We start from the raw sequence: 26,072 nt of genomic DNA, 5'->3' as shown, positions 1-26,072 counted from the left end.
TGGGACCGACATAAAGGGAGGAGAGAACTGACTCCCCCTAGCTGTCCTCTGAGCTTCCTGTGTACTCCATGATGTGTACGCAGCTCCTCCCAAACACACAAATAAATAGATTCGAGCTAGGGAGTGGCTCAGTGACTAAGAGCACTTGTTGCTTTTGTAGAGGACTTGAGTTCAGTTCCTAGCACCCACATGGTGTAACTCCAGTCCCAGCTCTTCTGACCTCCTTTGGGACCAGGCACAAATATGATGCACATTCACACTTGCAGGCAAAACACTCATACACATAAATCTATTTTTTTTAAAGAGTTCAAGGTCATCCTCACCAACATAGTGAGTTTGAGCCTGAACTGGGCTACCCGAGACTTTGTCTCAAAATAATAGAAAATAAAACATGATTGTGAAAGCCCCAGAAGACAGAGAGAAAGAAAGGGAGACAGAAAACATATAAACGAGCATGCTGCCTTTTCTGAGAGCTATTGCAAAGAAGAGTGTCGAAAAAAGTAAATGAAGGCAGAGATCTCTGTGAGTTCAAGGCCAGCCTGGTCAACATATGGAGTTCCAGGACAGCCAGAGCTACATAGAGATACCCTATCTTTAAAAAATGTAGCCAGGTGGCGGCGGTACATGCCTTTAATTCCAGCACTTGGGAGACAGAGGCAGGCAGATCTCTGAGTTCTAGGCCAGCCTGGTCTACAATGTGAGTTCCAGGACAGCCAGAGCTGTTACACAAAGAAACCCTGTCTTGAAGGAAAAATAAAGTGAAAAAAAAAAAGTAAGTAAATGTAGCTCAGTTGGTGGCATGTGGGCCTACCATCCAAGAAGCCACCAGTTCAGTTCCCAACACTACATAAAAGCAGATGTGTTGTCCAACATCTGTAATTCCAGCACTTGGGAGATGAAGCAAGAGGATCAGAAGCTCAATGTCATCCTGGGCTTAATGGTATGAGGCCATCGTAGGGCAATAAGACCCTGTCTCCTAAGAGAAAGAAATATAATTTTTTCAGCCATTATAACTTTTATTCCAGGATTTCAAGAATCATTCATTGTTCTCTGTAGAGGTTGCCTGTCTTTTTCTCCACTGAGAACAAGCTTTCACCAAAGCTTTACTATCTTCCTTAATTCCAGTATCTGAACTGAATCAGCCTACATGGCAGCAGTTTTAAGTGCAAGATTGTAAGTCCTCTGGCTTCTGTTATTTCTCTCCCAAAAGTGATGTTTCTTTTACCAGACAATTAGCTTGTTTGGGTAACAGCATAAATCATACTTAGGTCTCCTAGTTTTCCATTTCTTTCATTTTACAGTGCTGGGGGTAGAACCCAGGGCCTTGCACATGCCAGCTCTGGTTCTGAGCTATACCTCTGCTCAGATCTCCATACCCTCTTCCCTATTTTTTCTGTTTGTTTGCTTTGCTTTGGTTTTTAAGACAGGGTCTTACTTTGTAGCCCTGGCTGCCTGGAACTCACTATGTAGACCAGGTTGGTCTTAAACTCATGGAGATCTGCCTGGCTCTGTCTCTCAAGTACTGGGATTAAAAGCCACCATTAACTCTCAGGCTGCCCAAATATCCAGAAATAAGATCAAACTGGACTATGGGAAGATTTCTGGTGCTTGGATAAAAACCAGTTTTTCTTAGGAACTTGTGAAGCTGGTTCACATCCTGCCAAAAGGAGTCTGAGCCATCTCCCCAGTCTTCGAAAATTTTATTAGATATATAAAAACTTACAGTGTCTCCAGATAGTTTTCACTCCTACTTCTTCCTCTACTAGACAAGATGAGAACTAGTCACCTTAATCGAACCAGGATGGAAGCTATACTGCAAGATCATCTCCGAAACCATGATTCTGAAGATTGAACCAAGGACCTCATGCATGGCTGTGCTTGGCAAGCACTCTGCCACTGAGTTATTCCCTAGCCCATCACTGCAATCTTAACATGCCTCATTACATGTTTCCTCTTGTTCCCAGTAAGGAGACCTGATGGGTTTTGTATTCTAATTATCAGCATCATCAGCCTAAACCCTTGCTCTGCTTTTCAGAGTTTGAGCCCCCCTCCCCCGCCTCCTCGGGTCCCCAGTTTTGTCCCTCCGCATTCTGAGGCCACTCAGTTCAACTGGCTTGTTTGGTGACCAGGTGCATTCTTGGATTCCTAGCCTCTTGCTCAAACTCAGAACAGCAAACAAGTCCCAGGAAAAAGCTTCCACAATTGTTGGCTTACTTTTCTGTGATTAGCCCTACTCTGCGGTAGTAGGCTCTGTTTCATGTGACGTCAGCAGTGGTTGGGAACATACTTACACACAGTCTATATGTATATGTTACTGTTGTTGTTAGGGTCACAGTCTGGACTCTGGCAATCCCAACAAGTTGTACTGGTGCATCCATCCTCAATACACCAATTAAAGAGACAGTTAATAATGAAAAAAGACAAAGGAGATTCATTCAACGTGGCTATATAGGCAAAAGGAGCAAATGAACAGGTCCAGTGATTCCCCTGCCTAAAGGCCATCTTCTAGGTCTTACATGAAGTTTAGGTTTAAAGAGAGGACAAGAGTGTGTATAACTAAGCAGTCCTTATCAAGATATGGTCCTGCCCATCACTGAATCATCGTTGCTTCTGCTCCAGTCTGTCCTTCAAAGTGGAGTGCTGTGGATATCATTCTGTATAAATAAAACACTGATTGGCCAGTGGCCAGGCAGGAAGTATAGGCGGGACAAGGAGAGAGGAGAATTCTGGGAAGTGGAAGGCTGAGTGAGGGAGATACTGTCAGCTTCCGCCATGACAAGCAGCATGTGAAGATGCTGGTAAGCCACGAGCCACGTGGCAAGGTATAGATTTATAGAAATGGATTAATTTAAGATATAAAAACAGTTAGCAAGAAGCCTGCCATGGTTTGTAAGCAATATAAGTCTCTGTGTTTACTTGGTTGGGTCTGAGCGACTGTAGGACTGGCGGGTGACAGATTTGTCCTGACTGTGGGCCAGGCAGGAAAACTCTAGCTACAGTGGAGTGTGCAAAATCTTTTTAGGGGGAGGCATTTTTTTTTTCTGTCTGGCACCAGGACTACAGACCTCCCCCTCCCCCAGCATAGGATTCCTAGGAAAATTTAATATTTTGGGGCCTATTGTTTTAATAATCTGATAGCCAAAGGAAAGGGCACAAGTGTCTGTTTAGACTATCTTGTCTCCTTCCAGGGTGTGTGTGTGTGTGTGTGTGTGTGTGTGTTGAGGGGGTTGGGGTGCTCTGATGGAATCCAGGGCTTGTACTTGCTGAGCACACACTGCACCACTGAGGTGCTGTCATCTCTCTCTCAGACTGTTCAGAAAGTGGTATTTGTTTGTGTGTTTTGTCTAGTTTTTCTAGTTCTTGGCTGGAGCATCCTAGCCAGCTAGAAGAAACTCCATTCTACTAAAAGTAGGACTAGATAAACATTTTTTTTTTTTTGAGAAAAGGAATCTTCTATTCCAGGCTGGCTTCCAACTGTATAGCGGAGGATGGCCTTGAACCTTCTGGTCCTTCTGTTTACACCTCCAAAGTGCCCGGATTACAGACAGGAGCCCACTGTACCACTATACCCAATCTATGCAGTGCTGGGGATCAAACACAGGACTTTGTGGATGTTAGACAAGCACTGTCCTCCAGTACATCCCCAGATTGGGATGCTGTAGTCTCTTTTTGGACTACAGTAACAGCTTGTTTCTTTTCTTTTCTTTTCCTTTTTGCTTTTGTTGTTTTGGTGGTTTTATTTTGAGATAAGGTTTCTCTGTGTAACTGCCCTGACTGTCCTGGAACTTGTTCTGTAGACCAGGTTGGCCTCAAACTCACAGAGATCCACCTGTCTCTGCCTCCTGAGTGGTGGAATTAAAGGTGTGTGCCACTACTGCCCGGAAGCCTGTTTCTTAAAAACATTAAACATTTATTTAATTTACTTATTTATTTGTTTGTTTGTTTTCTTATTTATTTTCTTATTTATCTATCTATCTATTTAATCTATTCATTTATTTATTTAATGGGGGGAGAGAGTAATGGGGTGGAGGAGGAGAGGACAGTTTGTGGGAGTTAGGTCTCTCCTTCCACAAGGCAGGTCCTGGAGATCTGATCTACCTCGGGGCCTCAGGTTTGGCTGAAGGCACCTTTGCCTGGTGAGCCATCTTGCTGGCCTAGTTGCTTGTTACTTAAAGGCTCCATGGCTCCACTTAGCTCTTATCTGTCCTGGAGCTTGTCATCTTATCTTTCTGAGTTGTCTAGCAGGTACTGGCTTGGAGAGTTGATGTAACCTTTTTGTTGTTGCTGCTGTCTTTGTTTTTGGTGGCATCCTGCACCCCAGAACTGGGGATTGAACACAGGATCCTTTTGCATGTGAGTCACATGCTGTGCTACGGAGATATGCCCCAGGCCCTACTGATGTTGTAATTCCTTCAGAAATACTTAATAGAAGTCAGGCAAATAGCTGCCTCCATACGTTTAGTATAAAGGGCACAACTCAGAAGCTGGGTGTGTTGACTCACATACAAGAGCCCAGCACTCAGGAAGCTGAGGCCAGGAAATCAGCACAAGTAGCAAGCCAGCCTGAGCTGCACAGTGAGTTCCAAGCTAGCTTGGCCTACAGAGACCTTTTCACAAAACAAAACAAAACAAAACAAAACAAAACAAAACAAAACAAAACAAAACAAAACAAAACAAAACAAAAACACAACTCAGAAGGTAAGGGCTCCAGTGAAGCTCGTCCACTCTCTTTCCAGGTGGGGGCACTACCTTCATAGTACCTGGATGTGTTTTCCATTCAGTCACTCTCTAAACTGTCCTTTAGGGCTTCTGAGGTGGTTCCTCCACATGTGCAGGACTGAATAGTCATTGGTGGTTAGTGACTGGCTTAATCTTCAGCACTCCTTCCTCCCCAGAGGTCTGGGTGGGGCTGATAGCTCCAACCCTGTAATCACAGGAGTTCCCCAAGCAGCCAGTCCCACCAAGTGAAGAAATCCAGGGTCCTCAGACATCTTCAGCTCATCAACATCCAAAATGATACCACTTTGGATATTTTAAGGGTTTCAGGAATTAAGTATCAGGAAATAGGGCAGAGACCAAATATATTTTATAGACCCCCACATCAAAAGTACCTATAAAATATGCATAATGTCAAGGATTTGAAATAAATGACTAGGGTAGCATTACAGCAATTTTTCCCATGTAAAATGTTTCTGATCCAAGCTGGAGAGATGACTCAACGATTAAGAGCACCGGCTGCTCTTCCAGAGGACCCGGGTTCAATTCCCAGCACCCACATGGCAGCTCACACCTGTCTGTAACTCCAGTGCCAGGCAATCTGACACCCTCACACAGACAAATGTGTACATAAAAGAAAAAATGTTTCTGATCATTATTATATTGTCTGTTAGAAGGCTATAAATAAAGCCTACAGTATGGTGGCACATGCCTGTCATCACAATGTAGCAGGCTTTTTCTGTACTGCCAGCTCCCAAGAAATGACATGAGAGATTAATTATGAAAGCTCAGCCTATAGCTTAGGCTTGTCCCACTAGCTCTTATAAGTTAAATCAAACCATTTATATTAATCTATGTTTTGCCTCATGGCTTTTTGCCTTTGTTCTATCTTGCACCTCATGTTTCCCTTCCTTGTTGTCTGGTGTATCTCCCATGCCTAGATTCATCTCCTTTTCCTCTCTCTATGCTCAGAAGTCCTGCCTAGCTATTGGTGATTCTGCTCTTTAGGCTGGGCAGTGGTAGTGCACGCCTTTAATCCCAGCACTCGGGAGGCAGAGCCAGGCGGATCTCTGTGAGTTCGAGATCAGCCTGGTCTACAAAGCGAGTTCCAGGAAAGGTGCAAAGCTACACAGAGAATCCCTGTCTTGAAAAAAACAAAAAACAAAAACACAAAACAAACAAAATAAATAAATAAAAAATAAAAAATCAGAAGGGTCCTTGGTAAAGACACATCTTTATAGTGTACAGAAAGATTATTACACAACATTTCCTTTTTGTCTAAATAAAAAGGAAAGGTTTTAACTCTAACACAGTAAAACTATATACAAAAAGAACAAATATCAGGCAAGGATTACATTTACAATGTCCAGTCGATATTGTATTTGGCAAATTCAGAGAAAGTACTGTATTATCTAGCATATCTTAGTCCAAAGTTTTATACCTAAACCATTTTCTGTCATAACTTGTGTTACCATCCTAAAAATATCTTTTTAGATCTTAAAACATCTTTTTAGATACACAACTTGAGCTTTTATGTTTTTCAACCTTATAAACTTTACATCTCTTATATAAGTTTCTTTTCTGAATTTGGTAACAAGGAAAACTGTAAAACTATAACTGTCTAGTCTTCAATCCCCATCAGAGACCAAGAAGGATAATATATTACTCATAGGCAGAGTTTTCCTGTCCTGACTCCCTGTTCCCAAATAACTGACAGAGAGGCTTAATATTATTTATAAATGCTTGCCCAATAGCTCAAGCTCAAGTTGTTAACTTTTACATTTAAATTCACCCATATTTCTTATCTATGCTTTGCCATATGGCTCATGGCTTGTTACCTCATTTTCTATACATCCTGCTTCCTTGGTGGCTAACCGGCATCTCCACTGACTCTGCCCTTCCTCATCCCATCATTCTCAGTTTGGCTTTCCTGCCTAACTTTATCCTGCTCAGCTATTGGCCAGTCAGCTTGTTTATTAAACCAATCATAGCAACATATATTCACACAGTATACAGAAGGATTATGCCTCAGCAATTACTTCAGTAAACAGGAAGTGCAGAGAAAGCAACTTCTAAAACTATAGAAATGACAGAAACAGCTACCTGCTTTAACAGTCACCCAAGATTCTTCTATAACATTGGGGCATCCATCTTCAGCCTACAGGTCTAGAATATCTGACAGACCTTTTGTGAAGCAGGAATTTTGAAGGACTGTCCTACTTTGTCTTGGCAAAGTTCAGCAGTTGCTTTCTTTTGTGTCCTGCTTGTCCAATTTGGACAGCATACTGTCAGCAGTCGAGGCTAGGGCAGTTTCTTTGCCCAGTGGCTAGCTTTTGCCATAATAAAAGTAAACTCTGTATGGAGGTTTTTCAATGTCCATCATCCTTTTTTGAAGTAGATTGGTGCTGCCAGGAGCAGACATGTCTGTCATGAAAAGCCTTATGCTATTAAAACATTTTAAATGCCATATTCTGTAAGTCTTTGAAGTTTGAAGACCATCTATCTATCTATTTAAAATATATCTCTGTATGACCTTGAAAACATACCTAACATGACTATGAGTTCTATTGTTATAGATGACTAACTACTAACCTGTCTTTCTTTATTATCCTAAATATCCTAAAACTTTGCATTACATTTTTAAATGAGCTACATAGGTACAATACCTTAAACAAGAGTAGGAACATATATACAATGTAATGAAAATAACCTTAAATTTGATTCAATTTACAAAAATCCATACCAATGTAAAATATTTGAGACTAGCGGTTGTTTGAAAGTAGACTCAACAATCCACCCTCTTATCCCATCATTTCTCTGCTCTATCCCCCCTTTTTCTCTTCAGAAAGAGATCCCTGAATCTAATCTCCTTTGTTTAGCTTTTTTTCCCCCTGACCATTACCAATAAAAACTTATAACTAACCCCCCTAAATGATGACAAACATCCATAACCCATTGAATGACCAAAAACCAACCACTTACCTCTTGGGAATGTCAGCATTGTGTTTTCTAGACTGGGGATGAGGACATCTTTAGAGGACTCTGAGAAAATTGGGATAATGGTCAAGTCCTGGGAAAGCTGGGTATAACATTTATTGTCCAGTCTCTGTGCAAGGGGAAAGTACAAGGCTTCTCTGCAGTCCTGGCTAGAATAGTCTGTGAGTCTGGACCATCTCAGCCAGCAGCCTTGAAGCTGTTCTGGATGCAGAACTCTGAGGAAACTGCAACAGAGGCACTCTGAGAGGCTGGATCACCTGGGCTACCCATTTTCATTCATTGGTGTCTGGTCCCCTTGCTCTGTCTTGCAGCTTTTCTAGGTTTATTTCTTTATATCTGTAGTCAAGATTTTCAGGGTTCTCCCCTGAAACATGATTCTCTTTAACCTTGAATGAATCCACAGCCTTTTGTTTTCTGTGGAAACAAAAGCATAACCTTTCCCCAACACAATACATTTTTGAATTCCATTTTAAAGCTAAGGCATTCTTAAAGTATCTAGGCTTAATTCAGCAGTCCCTCTTACAATCCCATGTCTCTCAACAGTTGTCATTCATTCATCAGCAATCACAAAATTTAAGTCAACAAGACACCATATAGGATCCAGACTCTCTGTGTATTCTCCATCTTTATGTGGCTTATCCTTTTTATATTATTTTATTCTCTCTTTAAAGACTTTATCTTACCATTTTTACACTATTTATTTTTTGTTTTCCTATCCTTTTTTAAATTTTATGTATTTATATTTTATGTATGAGTGCTCTGCATGCATACCTGCATGCCAGAAGAGGGCATCAAATCCTATTATAGATAGCTGTGAGCAGTATTTATTTTTAATGATTGTCTATACCCATTTTTTTCTTTTTTTAAGACTACACACAGTTTTTAAACACACTGTAACTTACTTAGAGTTTTTTCTGTGTGGATCTGTCTTTACTGAGCATCTGCAGCATTCTCTGAACACGTGAGACAAATCTTAAACTGCTGTGTCAGCTGCTACATGGCTCAGCTTAAGACAGATGCTGGCAGCTGGCTCCAGCCTGCAGGCAGAAGTTTGTAGCTGCATCTCTGTATGGCACTGAGCCTACCCAAGAGACTGTGGTCGTGTTTGAAGCTGTGTTTGACTCTGTGTTCTGAACCTTTTTTTTTTTAAGCTTTCTTAGGCCTTATATGGATATTCATGGCTCTAATTGGGTGCCATGTGTAGCAGGCTTTTTCTGTATTGCCGGTTCCCAAATAATGACACAGAGATTTATTATTAATTATGAAAGCTCAGCCTATAGATTAGGCTTGTCCCACTAGCTTTTATAACTTAAATTAAATATTTATATTAATCAACATTTTGCCTCATGGCTTTTTACCTCTGTTCCATTTTGCACCTCATGTTTCCCCTCGTTGTCCTCTGGCATATCTCCTGTGCCTAGATTCATCTCCTCTTCCTCTCTCTCTGCCTGGAAGTCATGCCTAACCTCTTCCTGCCCAGCTATTGGCCATTTAGCTCTTATTAAACCAAACCAGAAGACACCTTGGCATCTTTATATTGTACAAAAAGATTATTCCTCAACATCACAACACTCAGGAGGCCGAGGCAGAGAGATCTTGAGTTCCAGGCCAGTCTGTGTAACACATAAAAATCTATCTTTAACAAAAGGAGAAGGGGTTACATAAAGAGATACAGATTGTCAAGGAGGTCAGGAACAAGAAACTCAAGCAGCTTGGGGATAGTAATGGAGATTGTGGCATAATTCCTTTTTATGCACTTTTGCAGGGCTCAGGATGGAATCCAGTGCCTCACATGTTAGTTACACTTTACTACTGAGCTGTATTTTCAGCCTTATAAAATATGTATGTATTCATGCATGCATGTATTTATTGAGACAGGGTCTTGTTGTATTGACTAGACTGCCTCTGCCTTCCAAGTGGCTGGGATTACAGATGTGTGCCATTGGCTTAAATGTTTTATAACTTGAATGCTGTACCATGTGAATGCCTAAATATTATGTTTTAGGCTAGGGGCTAGTCAGGCTATGCCCACTGCAACAACCTCTTTCTCACAGATGCTCTGAAGGAAACTGAGAGCCTGTCACTGAAGCTGAAACTGTTTAACAGATGCCCCAGGTGCCCGGATTCTGGGAGAACAGCAGGTGTTATAATTCAATCTGATTTTCCCAGAGAAATCTGGAGGCTCAGGCTGCCAGGCTTGGAGTCAGCAGTGTGATGGGCACACTTTAACTAGATGTGCCTCTCCTCTCTACTGCTCCCACATTCTTGAGGGAAGGTCACACATTCCTTCCCCATGCGCCCTACTCTCACCCGACCCATGCTGGGGAATCAAGGACAGTCTGGCTGCAGGCCTGTGCTGTGGAGTGGACTACTTACCAACTCTGTGTCATAAACTGCTCCTTCCTCTGAAATCTGTAAGAAGGGAATCCCACTCTGTCACATGGGCCTGAGCGCTCCTCAGAGCCTTCTCCATGCTGCCGTCTATCTGTCCATGCTATTAATAACTCTTCCATACTTCCCAATCTCCTGAGACATTGAGCTGAGTCCTCAACTAGTAAACAGCGTGGATAAAGACCCTGCCTCAGAGCTTTTCTCTATGGAACCAGACCTTTCTCCCTTCATCAGTCACCATTTCTCATTTTACCACTATGGAAGCAGATGTACACACTAACACACAACAGAGTCACAGGGCCATCAGGTTTTTAAATATTGTGAGAAGCAGGTAATTGGTTGTACTCACTTGCTGTAAAGACAACAGGAAACAATGGAGCTGATTCATTTCAGGACAAAGAAAACTATCATTAAGAGATTGTGGCCGGGTGGTGGTGGCGCACGCCTTTAATCCCAGCACTCGGGAGGCAGAGCCAGGCGGATCTCTGTGAGTTCGAGGCCAGCCTGGGTTACCAAGTGAGTTCCAGGAAAGGCGCAAAGCTACATAGAGAAACCCTGTCTCAGAAAAAAAAAAAAGAGATTGTGATGAGCAAAGAGATTATAACATTTCTGTAAAAGCTTGTTACCAGAGCCATTGAGAGTTAAAGCCTGGGCTCTGGTAGTCCCAACAAAGTAGGCTGTGTGTCCTGTTCCCAATACGCAAAATAAAGAAACCAGTAATGGGGCAGAAGGGATGGCTCCGTAGTTAAGAGCTCTGACTGCTCTTCCAGAGGATCTGGTTCAATTCTCAGCACCTACACGGTGGTTCACAACTGTCTACAACTTCATTCCCAGTGGATCTGATACTCTCTTCTGGCTTCTGTGACATAGAACATAGACATATGTGCAGGCAAAACACTCATATACATAAAATAAATTCTCAAAAACAACAAAAGAAACCAATAATAACAAAAGGCAGAGATATATTTGTCTTAGTCAATGTTCTATTGCTGTGAAGAGAACTATGAACAAGGCAACTCTTATAAAAGAAAGTATTTTATACTCTCCTACAGGGGCTTACTTACAGTTTCATAGGTTTAGTCCATTGTCTTGGCAGGGAGCATGGCAGCACACAGGCCGACATGATGCTGGAGAAGTAGCTGAGAGTTCTACATCTGGATCCACAGGCAGCCGGAGAAAAGAGGGCCTGGCTTGGGCTTCTGAAACCTCAAAGCCCACCCCCAGTGACACACTTCTTCCAGCAAGGCCATACCTACCCCAAAAGGACACACCTCCTAGTCCTTTCAAATAATGCCACTCCCTAAGCATTCAAATACATGAGCCTGTGGGGGCCATTCTTACTCAAGCCTCCACAATATTTAATGTGACCTACAATGAGAAGGGCAATAAATAAAGGGGTCCAGCGACCCCCAAGGCTGAGTTGAGGTTTTAGTTTAAACAGAGGGCAAGAGTTATGCCTAAGTAAGCAGTGCTGGTCAAAGTGTGGTCTGGTCCGTCATTCTCTCTGTTCCAGTCTGTCTTTCAAGGTTGTTTGACAAGTTGTCAAAACTGTTGAAATCTCTTCCTGGAAGGCAAGTGCCTTCTCTTGATTCATCCCCTCTCTTCCCTCTGCATGAGATTCCTGAGGACATTTTAATTCTTCAGGATCCATTGTTTCAATAGCCCATGGGAAGGAGCTGTCTCTCTTTGGAGCATCTCCTCTCCTGCCAGGAGAGCTACAAGCTTTATGAAAAGATTCAAAACCAGGCTATTCGCTCATCTTGTCTTTCTTTCCCTTACACAGAGGTATGATAAATGCAGCTGGTAGTAGCTTTGTTAGCATTAACGACCATTTGGTCCAGCTGGATGATTCAAGGCCAGCACCTTACGCACCGTATCTGAACGCTCTGTGTCAGGCTGAGACCCAATATTTACCAGACTGGGACCCTATTGAGTCTCACTGCATCATCTAGTGTGGCCTAAAAGTCACTATGTAGACTGAGCTGGCCTTGAACTCACAGTAATCCTCCTGTCTCAGTCTTTCCCAACCCCCAGTGCACAAGTGTGCACCATCATGTTCATCTGACATGGGAAGATTAAAGAGGGAGAGATGTGGGTGAATTCTCAGACTTCCCTACCGGAGGGTACAAGAGTGGTGGTTCTTCTATACAGTTAAGGGAGCTGCTTGGCCTTATCTCTTGTGCGATTTGTGTGTGGTTCGTGTCTACAGAGCTAAGTAGACATCTCACGATCTTGTAAGTAGTGAGTTTTACATCAGGTTATCTTTCTTGAGATGGGACATTTAGGGTAAGGTCATGGGTCACTGGGTGTTAAGCTCTAGATGTTTCTATGAAGGCATTACAAGACACGGGTCAGGCTCCAAGTAGTTAGATAGGGTTTATTGTTATGGCAATTTCATTTTTATTTCTGGCATTTGTCTGTACATTCTGCTTACTTATCTATGAGGTTTTGTTTATTTTGTGTGAGTGTGTGAAAAGGGGTGGGGAAAGTGTGCCTATGCCTAGGTGCTTATGTGAAGGTCACAGGACAGCTTTTGGGGATCAGTTCTCTCCTGACTTTTTTTTTTTTTTTCGTTTTTCGAGACAGGGTTTCTCTGTGTAGCTTTGGGCCTTTCCTGGGACTCCCTTGGTAGCCCAGGCTGGCCTCGAACTCACAGAGATCCACCTGGCTCTGCCTCCCAAGTGCTGGGATTAAAGGCGTGCGCCACCACTGCCTGGCCCCTGACTTTTTTTTTAATGTGTGTGCCTGTGTGAATTTATGTGCTATGTGCATGCATGTGCCTGTAGAGGCCAGAGAGCTCTCCCTGGAGCTGGAGTACATACAGATGTATGAGCCTCCTGATGTGGATGCCAGGAACCATACCCAAATCCTCTGGAAAAGTACTTTTTTTTTTCTTTTTTTGGTTGGTTTTTCGAGACAGTGTTTCTCTGTGTAACAGCCCTACTTGTCTTGGAACTAGCTCTATAGACCAGGCTGGCCTTGAACTCACAGAGATCTGCCTGCCTCTGCCTCCTGAGTGCTGGGATTAAAGGCATGCGCCACCACTGCCCAGCCCTGAGTACTTGTTCTTAAGCACTTAGCCATATCTCTACCTTGTTCTGAAGGCAGGATCTCTCCTGTTACTTCTGCCATTGAACTTTTGATAAAAGCTGCAATGTGACTCTCCTGTCTCTGCTTCCCATCCCCCATACTGGTTCTGGAATTATAGAACTCATTTGGCTAAAACAAAAACATACTGGGGCTGGCTAGATGGCTTCGCAGCCAAGAGCACTGGCTGTTTTTCCAGAGGACCCAGGTTAGATTCCCTGCATACACATGGTAGTTTACAACTGTCTGTCACTCCAGTTCCAGGGAATCTGACACCCTCTCCTGGTTTCTGTGAGCAACAAGCTGCACATGGTACACAGACAGGCAAAATACGCATAAAGTGAAATAATTAATTATTTTTAATTAAAAATTAAAAATTGTATTTTTATGTATATGGGTGTTTTGGTGTGTGTATGTCTGTGCACCACTCGAGTGCGTGGTGTCTGTGAAGGCTGGAAGAGGGCACTGGGTCCCCTGGAACTTGAGTTACAGACACTGATTGTGAGCCACCATGTGGGTGCTGAGAATTGAACCTGCTCCTCTGCAAGAGCGCCAAGTGCTCTAACTGCTGAGCCATCTCTCCAGTGCCCCTACCTGGCTTTTTATGTGGATTCCAGGTTTAACTCAGGTCCCCAGACTTGTATAGCAAGCACTTTACCCACTGAACCACCTTCCCAGGCCCTTTTTTTTTTTTTTTTTTTTTGTGTGGGGGGAGGAGGCTTACTATGATGCCCAAACTGGTCTCAAACCTAAAGCAGAAGTTAACAAACTTTGGCCTTACACCAAATCCAGCCTATTTTTGTTTAGTTCTTAAGAAAAGTTTGGGCATTTTTTTAAGTGGCTTTTGACACTTTTGTAACCATCTCACAGGAGAGGAAATTTTTGTTTTGTTTTTGTTTTTTGAGACAGGGTTTCTCTGAGTTGCCCTGGCTGTCAAGGAACTAGCTCTGTAGACTAGGCTGGCCTCAAACTCAGAGATCTGCCTGCCTCTGCCTCTTGAGTGCTGGGATTAAAGGTGTGCTCAGGAGAGTAATTTTAGAGGCATTTGTGCTTTCAGACTATTCAAACAATGGAACCCAAAGAATCAAACTTCCCCCAGAAATCTCATGCAGAGGGAAGGGAAGGGCTGGAGCCTGAAGCCACACAGAGGAGGCATTTGCCTCCCAGGAAGAGACTTCACACAGCTCTGGCAACTTGCCAGACTCCCTTCCTGGCGGGACAACTAGAGCAAGACAACGATGGGGCATTGACGGGCAGGACACACCCTGACCAGGACTGCTCTCTTATATACACTTCTTACTCTCTATTTAAACTTAAAAAAATATTTAATTATGTGTGTGGGTGTGTGGATGTGCCTTTGGAGGCCAGAAGTGCTGGATCCCTCTGGAGCTGGGATAACAGGCAGTTGTGAGTGGGGAACAGAATTTAGGTCCTCTGGAAAAACAGCATGCCCTCTTACTGCTGAGCCATCTTGCCATTCATTTCTATTTAAACTTAAACGCCATGTCTAATATCCTTTTCTTGTTTGCTTTTTTTGTTGTTGTTCTTGTTGTTGTTGTTGTTTTTCAAGACAAGGTTTCTCTGTGTAACAGTCCTGGAACTTTATTTGTAGACCAGGCTGGCCTTGAACTCAGAGCTCTGCCTGCCTCTGCCTCCCAACTGCTAGAATTAAAGGCTTGTGCTACCACTGCCCAGCTTATGTGTAGCCCAGGATGGCCTCGAACTCATGATCTTCCTGCCTCCGCTTGCTTCAGCAAATCCTGCCGGTATGCGCACCACCACAAGTGGCCATGTCCAATATGCTGAAGATGGACTTGGGGGTCACTAAACCCCCTTTATTTGTCCACTTTCAATGTGACTACATTGAATAATCTCATCTTCGCTTTTCACTATTACTTATCTTCTAAATTGGTGTACTGAGGATGGGTGGCTGAGCCTAGATTGCTTATCAGAGCTGCCAGGGCCCAGGCTTCTACCCTCAAAATTTTGGTAAAATTTTTATATGAAAAAAATCAAGAAGAGTATTTTGTGACATCTGCAAATAATAAAAAACCTGGAAGTTCAGTGTACACACTCGTTTTTCTAGAACACAGCTCTTTTTATTCAGGTACTGTAGCATCTGTGGCTTCTTTCCTGCTCCAGTGTCACAGTCCAATGGTCCTCGGCATCAGTGTTTGCTCCTGGCCTTTCCAATGTGTTAGCCCTTGTGCTTCAACCTTCTGTATGTTCCTCACAGCTATGAGGTGTGGTCTGAGTGGTTAACAGTCTCTTCTTTGTCCTTTCCTGTATTCATTCTCCCTTTGGGTGCTGAGGATCAAACCCAGGGTCTTGCACATGCTGTGCTCATGCTCTAGCACTGAGCTACACTCCCAGGCCTTTCTAAACCTTCCGCCTTCAAACTTGGTGCTGCTTCCTACTTTGACCTTGTTTTAGGCCACATGACTTGCTTTTACCAATGGGAACTGAAACAAAGGACTGGCCTGTGAATGCAATGGGACATGTTCTCTCTTGCTCCTAGGCCACCATCATGTCCACAGAACCAGGGTAGTCTGCTGATGGATGAGTCATAAGATCCATAGCCTAGTAGACTGTTATTCCTCCTGAGGTCATCATAGGTTAGCCAAGTTAAAGGTCCAAGATTATCATGGCTGACCACAAACAGACTTGAGCAGTCTCAGCTGCAATCACCTGACCAGCCCAGATCAGCTGAACCCACCAGGTGCCAGCCAACTGCACAAGGATGCGTGCTACTGAGTTTGGGGATGGTTTGTTACATGTTACTCTAGCAACAGAAAGCAGCATATAGTCAGGCAGTGGTGGCGCACGCCTTTAAACCCAGCACTTGGGAGGCAGAGGCAGAGGTAGGCAGATCTTTGTGAGTTTGAGGCCAGCCTGGTCTATAGAGCTAGTGCCAAGATAGCCAACGCTACACAGAGAAACCTCCTGTCTCAAAACCTCCCCACAAAAAAAAAAAAGAAAGAAAGTAGCATAAAAATTCTAAAACTGCCGGGCGGTGGTGGCGCACGCCTTTAATCCCAGCACTCGGGAGGCAGAGCCAGGCGGATCTCTGTGAGTTCGAGGCCAGCCTGGGCTACCAAGTGAGTTCCAGGAAAGGCGCAAAGCTACACAGAGAAACCCTGTCTCGAAAAACCAAAAAAAAAAAAAAAAAAAAAAAATTCTAAAACTTTCCTTTGCCAAAGAGTCTCTAGAGCATTTTTTTTTTTCTCTCCTGAGGACAATTTTAGCTTCTAGTAAACACAGAATCTGAAGGAAGCACAGAAATCTGAAACTCCAGGGCTAGGGGCAGGCATGAGATCACACCTTGAATTTTCTTTTCTTTTTTTTTTTTTTTTTGGTTTTTCGAGACAGGGTTTCTCTGTGTAGCTTTGTGCCTTTCCTGGAACTCGCTTTGGAGACCAGGCTGGCCTCGAACTCACAGAGATCCTCCTGGCTCTGCCTCCCGAGTGCTGGGATTAAAGGCGTGCGCCACCACCGCCCGGCTGAATTTTCAAAGAGTACCAGAACTCTTTTGTTTGATGCAGTCTTCATATTGTAGCCCAGTGTGCATCTGTATCTAGCTTATAGCCCAGTCTACCCCATGGGTCACAGAGATGCTGAGGCTCTTTCACTTGGCATACCTCTTCACCATGAAGACTCCTAGACAGACAGATAGACTTTACCATTTATGGAAAAAAAAAAAAAGAATTCAATTTATTTCATTTTAGAACTGTAAAAAAGTACTTTGGATATAAAATCTAAACGACTAAGGTGTGGTCAGTCAGGACATGCCCATCATTGTCTATAGCCTTCAGCCACTCAGGTATGGTATCAGGAGAGCAGGAGGTGGCTACCTAAAAGGCTGAACCATACGCTTCAAAGAGTGGGAGCTCCAGAGCTGCAGAATCCTCAGGAAGGAGGAAGGGAAAGAGAAAGCGAGTGGTCCAGAGCAGGAAGAGAAGGAAGTGGATGGACTGAGGTAGGAGGCAAGACTGCACTTTGTTCTACAGTCGGGGGAAAACACTTTAATTTGGAATGGGGAAAGTCTTCCTTCTTTTTTGAGAAAGGTTCTCTCTCTCTAGGCTATCCTAGAACTCACTAGGTAGGCCCGGGGGCCTCAAACTCACAACAGTTCTCCTGCCTCAGTTTCCAACCACACCTGGAGAGTCTTTGCTCTTGAAGGCTGAGCACAGCTGGCCCGAACATGTCCTAGGAAGTCCATGTTTCCTGGTGCCAAGGGCTCTCCTTCCCTGGAGAGCAGCCCAGGTGGCTTCTACCAGGAAGGAAAGGCATTCATCGACGGGACATGAAGTGGTCACCTTCGGACTTGCATGAACTCCTTTCGCAGCCATAGCGAGTCCTGGTAAAAGCGGGGGTCGCCCAGTCTCACAGCTGTCCGCTTGTAGAAGTAGCAGTAGAACACCGCCGCTGGGGACAAGAGCAGAGAAGAGCCTCAGGGGTGGTCCTCAGGGTCCCCTTCAGGGAAACCTAAGCCCAGCCAGCCCCGGCACTGCCCCAGGGCTTCTCGCTGTCTCTCAGAAAGAGCAGAGGGCAGCCCTTCCTCTTTCCTTTGTGTGTGGCTGTCCCAACCATCCCAGGCCATCCCGATGGAGCTGGGAAGCCAGGATCAAGGCTGTGCGGCCAGAGACACAGCAGGACGTGAGTGCACCTGAAGCCGCTCCAGTCCTCACCTAGTCTCTGGAATACAAACAGTGCTTGAAGTCCATCCGTCCAAATGAAGCTGCTGGAGTTTTTCCATCGCAAGTTCTAAAGGAGACAGTACAAAGGGAAAGGTTAAAGGCGACGTGAGGCTATTACATCTCCAACTTGCTTAGTTGCAGCAAAGTCACGTGGTTAAAAGTCATGCTAACCTCACTTCCTTTTCATAAGCTCAAAGTGTATTTCTCAAGGGAGCCTCAAACTCCTTAAAAAATTTCTCATGGGGCTGGAAAGATGGTTAAGTGGTTAAGAGCACAGACCTAGGTTCAGTTCCTAGCACCTATATGATAGCTCACAACCTCCTATAACTCTAGTTCCAGGGGATCCAATGCTCTCTTCTGGCCTCTGTGGACACTAAGCATGCACATCATGCACTCATACACATTAAATAGATAGATAGATAGATAGATAGATAGATAGATAGATAGATAGATAGATAGAATTTTTAGCTGGGCACAGTGGTACCTTTTAATCCCAGCACTCAGGAGGCAGAGGCAGGCAGTTTCTGTAAGTCTGAGGCTAGCCTGGGCTACATAGTGAGTTCCAGGCCAACCAGGATTATAGTAGTGTAGGGGTAGTTGTCACAAGTAACTGCTAGGTACCTGCTCCTGCTCAGGGTATGGCCAAGACAGGCACCCCTTAAGACCAGAGATGTGTACGTGCTCCCTTTCTCTTGGCTACTTTGTGATCCTGGATGCTGGATGCTGGACTGCAGACCAAGTCAGAGTTCTCCAGAGAACCGCGTTGGACTGTGCCTCACCTCTCTTGGATCCTGTAACTGACCCCTTTGCTTGCTATAAGTTTACCCAAAATAAACCTCTTTTGACTATCAGATAAACTACATAGAATTGCCTCATTAATTTCCTCTATATACTAGTGAGACCCTGTCTCAAAAAATTGTCTTAATTAACAAAAATTTTATGTGTGTATGCGTGTGCCAGTGTGACAAAGTATGCATGCACAGATAGAGGACAGCATATAGAAGTCAGTTCTCTCCTTCTATCATGTAGGTCCCAGGGATCAAAGCTTGGCAGCCAGTTCCTTTACCTGTTTAGCCATTTTACCAGCTCTCAGCTGCGCCCCTGCCCCTTTTTATTTTTTGCTTCAAAGAGATCTCCTCTAAGCTTGAAGACTGCGGTATTAATCTCCTTCCACTCTATTGCCTTGTCAAGGAGAAGTGATCTCAGGAACTTCACTGCTCACTGTCCAGCCCTCAGGCTTAGGCTCAGCTCCTGGCAGGTCACAGCTTTGGTGCATGTAGGCTCAGAGCTTAATCCCATCAACAGCCTGAATACAGGGCTGCAGGAAGTGGAGCACAGGCTCTGACAGAGGAAGCCCCTGGACCCTTGTACACTGTTCTGCTGCTTTCCTGTGAGCCCTGCTTCTTCTCTGAGGTAGCCCTGAGAAGCAAAAAAGTAACTGGAGATCACGGTTCTGCTTTGTTTTGTTTGTAGTGCTGAGAACCAAGGCCAGGGCCTCCCAAATTCTGGGTAAGAGCGCTACCCCCAGGGCCACACCCCTAACTCAGAGTCAGAGATTTTAATAAGTTTCATCAAATAGGCATATAAAAGACACATGAGCTATTCAAAAGGATGGAAGAATTTGTAAAAACAGAAGAAATCTGGATAATAAGGGCCTGCAAGACCTCCCCAGAACCCACATAAATGCAAAAATGGAAGGAGAGAGGGGCTAGAGAAATAGCTCAATGGTTAAGAGCATTTGCTGCTCTTTTAGAGGACCAGAGTTCAGTTCCTAGCACCCACATTGGGTGTCTCACAACTGTCTGTAACTCCAGCTAAAGATCAAACACCTCCTTCTGGAGCACCTGTACACACTCAGGCATACACACATGCTCTGGAATAATCCTTTTGTACATTGTGAAAATGTGTTGCTTCCATTATTAATAAAAAGCTGATTGGCTGACAGGTAGGCAAGATTTTCCAGGCAGAGAGAATGCTGGGAAGAAGGAGGGTGGAGTCAGAGGAATCGCCAGCTAGACGGAAAGGAAGCAGGGCATGCAGGAGAGGTAAAGGCCATGAACCTCGGGGCAACACAGAAATTAATAGAAATGGGTTAATTTAAGTTGTAAGAGCTAGTTAGTAATAAGCCTGAGCTACTGGCCGAGCATTTAAAATAAACAATAAGTCTCTGAATGGTTATTTGGGAAGCAGCTGGCGAAACAGCTGATTGTGGTCCGATGAAAAACTCTGCCTACACACACACACACACACACACACACACACACACACACACACACTGACATAAACTTTCAAATTATATTCTTTTGTTTTGTTTTGTTTGTTTGTTTGTTTGTTTTTTGTTTTTGAGACAGGATTTCTCTGTGTAGCTTTTGGAGCCTGTCCTGGAACTCACTTTGTAGACCAGGCTGGTCTCAAACTCACAGAGATTCATCTGCCTCTGCCTCCCAAGGCTAGGATTAAAGGCGTGAGCCACCACCATATAGCTCAAATTATATTCTTACAAAAGCAATCTGAAACCATGAGAACTGTTTCTGATCTGGAGCCTAAAGAAAAACTAAAGAGAAGCATCTTGGGGACTGAGTTTCCAGTGTAAAGATGGGGACTTGGCATCGGGCATAAAGGAAAGCAACACTCTTGGGGGGCTGTTTCTCAGAAACACCCAATGCTGGTAATACTAACCATAGGACACTATCACCTAATACCCCTGTTAACACCCACCTACCCACACAGTGGATGACAAAACAGACTCGACTTCCTGTTTTAACCGTGGTAGGCCTATCTGGGACAAAGGCAAATTGACTGTTACAGATAGAAAAGTCCCTGGATTCTTGAAGACAGAAAGCTGGGCACAAGTGCCTTACGAGCTGTCACATGCTATATTCCAGCCCAGGACACCTTCATTTGCCCACCTTCTACCAGAGTTTCCAGAGGACAGGGACTTCTAGTTGGATTTTCTTTTGGCAGGACAGGGTTTGACCAAACCTATTGGAGCCCACTAGGTTTCCTAGTAGCTGTACCCAGCAGGACTGCATAAGAGGTTGATTGGACCAAAGGCCTGGTACCAGGTGACTGTAACTAACAAGGCGGAGGTCTTTTGCTCCACCCCTTGGCATTGTTATAAATAGACCTTTGGAATAAAGTTCTGGGCCTGTGGATAAGAATCCAGGCCCACCCAAGTCTATCCTGTGTTTTCTCTCTGTTCTCTCTCCTCACTATTTCTAACTAAGTCTCTTATCCCTCAATCCTCAAGAGTTCCTGAGGTAAATAAGTGTGGGGGCTGGTCTCCCACACAAACCCAGAGCACTGAGCCTTCCAGGTAAATGCCCTGCCACTGAGCTATATTCCCTAGCCCTTACCATTTTCTTTCTGGTGTTTTGTGTTTTTGTTTGTTGTTGTTTAAAGATTTATTTACTATGTATACAGTGTTCTGCCTGCATATATGCCTGTACACCAGAAGAGGGCACCAGATCTCATTACAGATGGTTGTGAGCCACCATGTGGTTGCTGGGAATTGAACTCAGGACCTCTGGAAGAACAGCCAGTGTTCTTAACCTCTGCATCACCTCTCTAGTCCCTCGTTGTTGTTGTTGTTTTTTTTTTTTTTTTTTTAAATCAAGCCTTTTGTATGTATAGGATTTAATCAGATCAACAGTTTGAATGCATCTATCTCACATAGACTTCAGATCAGATCTGATTTTCATGGCTTCTGACTTCTGCATCCCTGATTCTTCCATCTTTCTGTGTATCTCATGTTTTTCATATACTTTTTTTAAAAGGGAGGTTTATTTATTTATTTTTGACACAGGGTATAATACTATGTAGTTCCGGCTGGCCTGCAACTATCTTTGTAGACCAGGCTGGCCTCTAGCTTACAGAGATCTGCCTGCCTCTGCCTCCCAATTACTGGGATTAAAAGCATGTACCACCCATGTCTGGAAATTGATTTACTTTTATTTATGTGTATGTGTGAGTGCTCTGTGTGTATATGTGTACCATGTATTTGCCAGTGCCATCAGAGGCCAGAGAGTTGGATCCCTTAGGATTGAGATTACAAGGGGTTGTGAGCCATTTGATGTGGGTGCTAGAAGACAAATCCAGATCCTCTGCTAATGAAGACTATGGGGGTCCTGCCCCTGGATAGTCCTCTCCCAGTGTCTGGGAAGAATCTACAACCAGCTGATAATTTAATCTTTGACAATATGAAATGAATCTACATACACGATACTCCTTAGTCCATACACTTTATTATTCTGAGTCAGTTCTCTCTATATACAACTTCTATTCTGCTCTCATGCCTAGCTCCTTTCTTGCCTGATTTCTCTCTACATTTATCTACTGTCCCCTCTAAGTTCTATCTTAATTCTCTCATCTTAGTTCTGCCCTGTCTAGGTTCTCATCCATCTAGTTCTTTCCTATCTCAGCTCCTCTCCCATCTCCTTCTTTCTCATCTTGTTCTTCCCCATCTGGCTCTTCCTCATCTTCCATCTCGTTCCTCTAGTACTCTCTTCTAGCCCTTCAATCTAGTTCTTCCCTATCTCAGTTTGTTCCTCTCAAGTTCTTACCCATCTAGTTCTTTCATTCTCTTTTCTCTTCTCCATCTAGTCCTTCTCTGAAAATAAAACTGCCCTTTTATCCCTTTGATCCTTATCTCTCCAAACTATCTCTGCTCCTGCCCTTTCTGGCAAGTGTGCTCAGTCACTAGGCAACTTGGCTAGGCAACTTCTGTAACAGCTAGATGTACCTGTAAGTTGGAACACTTTAGTTCTGAGTTAATTGTTAAAGGTAGATCTAAAACTATAGATAAGACTTTGGAAAGGAGAAAGATAGCTTAATTAGCACATCTGCCAGGCCTTCTCAAACAGATAGTCTGGATGCTTAAGTCTGTTCTTAGAGAGTACAGAGGTATCTCCGATAAGATATTTTCGTCCATCCAGGGATGGTCCTAGCCAGATGCTGCTAATGATGATAATGACAGAAAGGCCTGAAATTAGGGATCCTAGCTGCGTTACTGCACAGAAGGTTATCTAAATATTCCTTTAGTAGTGGGGAAATGGTGCCCAGTGAATGATGGAAAAGCTACAATAGCACATGAGAAATTCATAGTAGGAAACAGCTAATAATCAAAAGCCAACATCACCAAGACTCCTTGAGCCTTAGCTTGACCTCTGGAAGGCCGTTGGCTTCTTCCAGGTATCACCTTGTCATAATCAGCTGAAATCCTACTTCATATATTTTTGCAGCTTGCAGCCCTCTGCAAGAGCAGCAAATACTTGTAACCTCTGAGCCATCTCTCTAGCCCATCGTGTGCTCATCTTGGCCTCAAGCTTCTGTGCTGAAATGGGTGGCTCAGCAAAGCTTGCTTCTGAACTTACATGTAGCCCAGGCTGGCCTGGAACTTAACTGTGCAGCTCAGAATGGCCTTGAATTTGTGGTAATCCTCCTGCCTTGGCCTGCTGGGTACTACTAGAATTACATGTTTCAGCCGCCATGCCCAGCTATTTCTAGCTCTTTAAAGTTGTGAAAGGGCCAGTGACAGCTCAGTGGTTGTGGGCATTTGCTACCAGGCCTGATGACCTCAGTTCAATCCCTAGAACCTACATGATGGAAGAGAACTGACTCCCACAAGTTATTCTTTGGCATCTACACCTCTCTCCACCTATACATGAACACGACACAATAACTATATATAATTTTTAAAGATTAAATATGAATTAAAGAATTCAGAGCTTTCATTCTTACCATGACCCAGACATGAAGGGAGACGCTGAGAGCGAGGTATACAGCGGTCAGAATGATGGTCCCTTTGAACTTGTGGAATAGGAGGTTGACCAGGCCAGCCTGGAAGACGAAGGTGTTGAAGAACATGAGGAAAATTATGATGATGTTGAAGAGGATTGCAATATCCTGGATGCTGTAGACATATAAAACAGTAGAGTCAAGGCGGGTTATGTGAGGACTTAAGGGATAGCCCTAAGGTCTAAGGGACACCATGAGATCTGTTTTTCTCTGTAATATAGTCACCCAAAACCCCAGACAGCACAGACTTCTAGACACACTAATGACTTTAAAAATGCTCAACTGTGACTATCAAGAGCCTTCAAACTGTTTGGATTCAGTGTTTCAGGCCTGTCTCCTATACTCACATGAAGAGCACCAGCTGGATGACAGGAGCCATTCGGAGCAACTCCGAGAAGGAATTAACAAACAGGTCATAGGACAGCAGCAGGAACTGCAGGGAGAGCACCAGGCTGTAGTTGCTGGTTTGGAGCATCTTCTATCTGCTTTTTGGGACTCCCGAGTGCACATTCCACAGTTCTGGTTCTCTGCCGGGTACCTGGGGGGAGATGTCTAGTTTTTCCAAACCAGAGCTGTTTCCTAGGCTCTAAAGCAAGGACCTGTTTGTAGGGGGAGAGAATCAAGAAAGGAAGGAGGAAGGACAAGGAAGGCAATATTAGAAGCCTAGTAGTCAATATTTACTGAGCATCAGTATGCAAAACACCAAGAAGACAAAAACCCAACTAAAGCCAGGTATGGTGGCACACACGTATAATCACAATATTCAGGAGCCAGAAACAGGAGGATTGAGAGTTTGAGGCCAGCCTGGGTTAGGAGAGCCAAGCCTCTTCTCCAAACAAAACAAGACAAAACCAAACCAAGCCCATCCTGACTCTGCCCCACTGCACCTCAACTTGTCATTCTTTCTAGAGACTAATAACATCAGACTTTTCTCCATGCCTGGATCCTTTTAAATGCACAGCTCTTTTCTCTTCCTCCCTCCCTCTCTCCGTCCCTCCGTCCCTCCCTCCCTCCGTCCCTCCCTCCCTTCCTTCCTTCCTTCCTTTTACCCAGATCTTGCCATGTAGCCCCAGATGGTCTTGAATTCTTGATCCGCCTGCCTCAGCTTCCTGGGTGCTTGTTTTACAGGAGTGTACCACCATTCCTGACAAAGGCACAAGTCTAACCAATAATATTGAGGGGAACTACAGAGAAGTGGCAGCCTGGTCATGCAGTAGTAGTAATAGTAGTAATAAATCCTTATATGCAACACTCTAAGGACTGTTCCCATCACAGTTATTATTTAAATCTTACAATAACCACATAAGGTAGAAGATACTTTTATTTTTCCCAATTCATAGATGAGAAAACTGAGGCCCGGCAAGGTAAACTAATTTGACCAACGTGGTATTCTGATGGAGGCACTGTACGGCCACCCTATTTCATAACTGATAAGAGCGATATCTAAGTAGGTGGAGGATACGGTCTCATAGCAATGGGCAGTGTCAGACAGAAAGCTGAGAGGACACAGTGCTTTCCTAGAAGAGCTTATTAAGGTTATGACAGAAACACAGAAGCACGTATAAGGGAGCATATTTATAACCTTACTTAATCCCCGGACTTGAAAAGTAGGCATTTTAGTGTATATAACACCCGTTTTGCAGAGGTTCGGAGGGGGTCCAGACCCTGTCCACCTCCTGCGGTGGAGAAGCTCCATATTATTGGATATATGAATGCAGCTTCTCTGGGCTTGAGTTTTCACACTTATAATCTCTCTCCTAGGTACCTGCGCCAGGATAATCTTGTTGACCAAGAGAATTTTCTTTAATCCTCACAACAATCTGCATGGTAGGAAAGAATTGTCCCCTGGCTATAGGCAGGGGCACACGATTAGAGTTCAGGTCATTTTCTCCAGATAGCAAATGAGTAAGGGCCAAACGCACCACTTGGCGAGGCTCCATCGAGGGTCACTGTGAGCATCCCTTAGATAGAAACACCCCTCGCTCTAGCTACGCGCACGATCACCCTCACCCTCCAGTTTAACGCGGTTTTCCTTACCCTTCCCAAGCCTCCCGCAGACCGTGATGCCTCGGCCAAAAGCTCACAGCAAAAGCAACAAAAAAATTCTGACTCCCGGCCACTCTCGGCTCATCATCTACACTCACCTCAAAGAACCAACGTCGGTTGTCATGGGGACTGGGTCTCTGCTTCCGGAAGCCGACTTTAAACTCCGGAAGTAGATGGCTAATAGACCGCCATGTTTGGGCCTTCGCTCTCCTGGGCCTGCCCTCTGTCCGTTCCTCCCATCCCACCTCGTGAGGGTGGGCCCCAGGCGAGGGGGTGTTAAACCCAGCATTTCTCCTTCCTCAGGATGGGGGTGGGGTTAGAGACAAGGCAAACAGGATGCAG

The 26,072-nt window shown here is 44.2% G+C and overlaps 1 protein-coding gene across 2 annotated transcripts; it reads right to left on the bottom strand.

Moving 5' to 3' along the window:
- Positions 1-16,861: 16,861 nt before the first annotated feature.
- On the bottom strand, positions 16,862-25,940 carry Tmem138 (transmembrane protein 138). 2 transcript variants are annotated; one of them, XM_052762931.1, is made up of 5 exons: positions 25,829-25,940; positions 24,032-24,283; positions 23,628-23,799; positions 17,880-17,955; positions 16,862-17,616 (listed from the first exon to the last, which is right to left on the bottom strand). In XM_052762931.1, the coding sequence occupies exons 2-5, from the start codon at positions 24,157-24,159 to the stop codon at positions 17,504-17,506; spliced, it is 489 nt and encodes a 162-aa protein (XP_052618891.1). In that variant the 5' UTR covers positions 24,160-24,283; positions 25,829-25,940; the 3' UTR covers positions 16,862-17,503. The 2 variants fall into 2 exon arrangements, with proteins under 2 accessions (XP_052618891.1, XP_052618890.1); XM_052762930.1 differs by lacking the exon at positions 25,829-25,940 and adding an exon at positions 25,722-25,822.
- Positions 25,941-26,072: the final 132 nt, after the last annotated feature.

The sequence above is a fragment of the Peromyscus californicus genome, unplaced genomic scaffold, assembly GCF_007827085.1.
Source record: "Peromyscus californicus insignis strain IS unplaced genomic scaffold, ASM782708v3 Scaffold_4__1_contigs__length_199733344, whole genome shotgun sequence".
NCBI lineage: Eukaryota > Metazoa > Chordata > Mammalia > Rodentia > Cricetidae > Peromyscus > Peromyscus californicus.
The sequence above is the reverse complement of the archived record's forward strand: the minus strand, read 5'-3'. Positions and strand labels throughout refer to the sequence as shown.

Coding starts and splice junctions, on each gene's coding strand:
- Tmem138 (XM_052762931.1), bottom strand. CDS start 24,159: ATGCTCCAAACCAGCAACTACAGCCTGGTGCTCTCCCTGCAGTTCCTG. Junction 23,800..24,031: donor ATCCAGCTGGTGCTCTTCAT/GTGAGTATAGGA, acceptor ATATGTCTACAG/CATCCAGGATATTGCAATCC. Junction 17,617..17,879: donor GTTTGTATTCCAGAGACTAG/GTGAGGACTGGA, acceptor TCTTGTCCCCAG/CGGCGGTGTTCTACTGCTAC.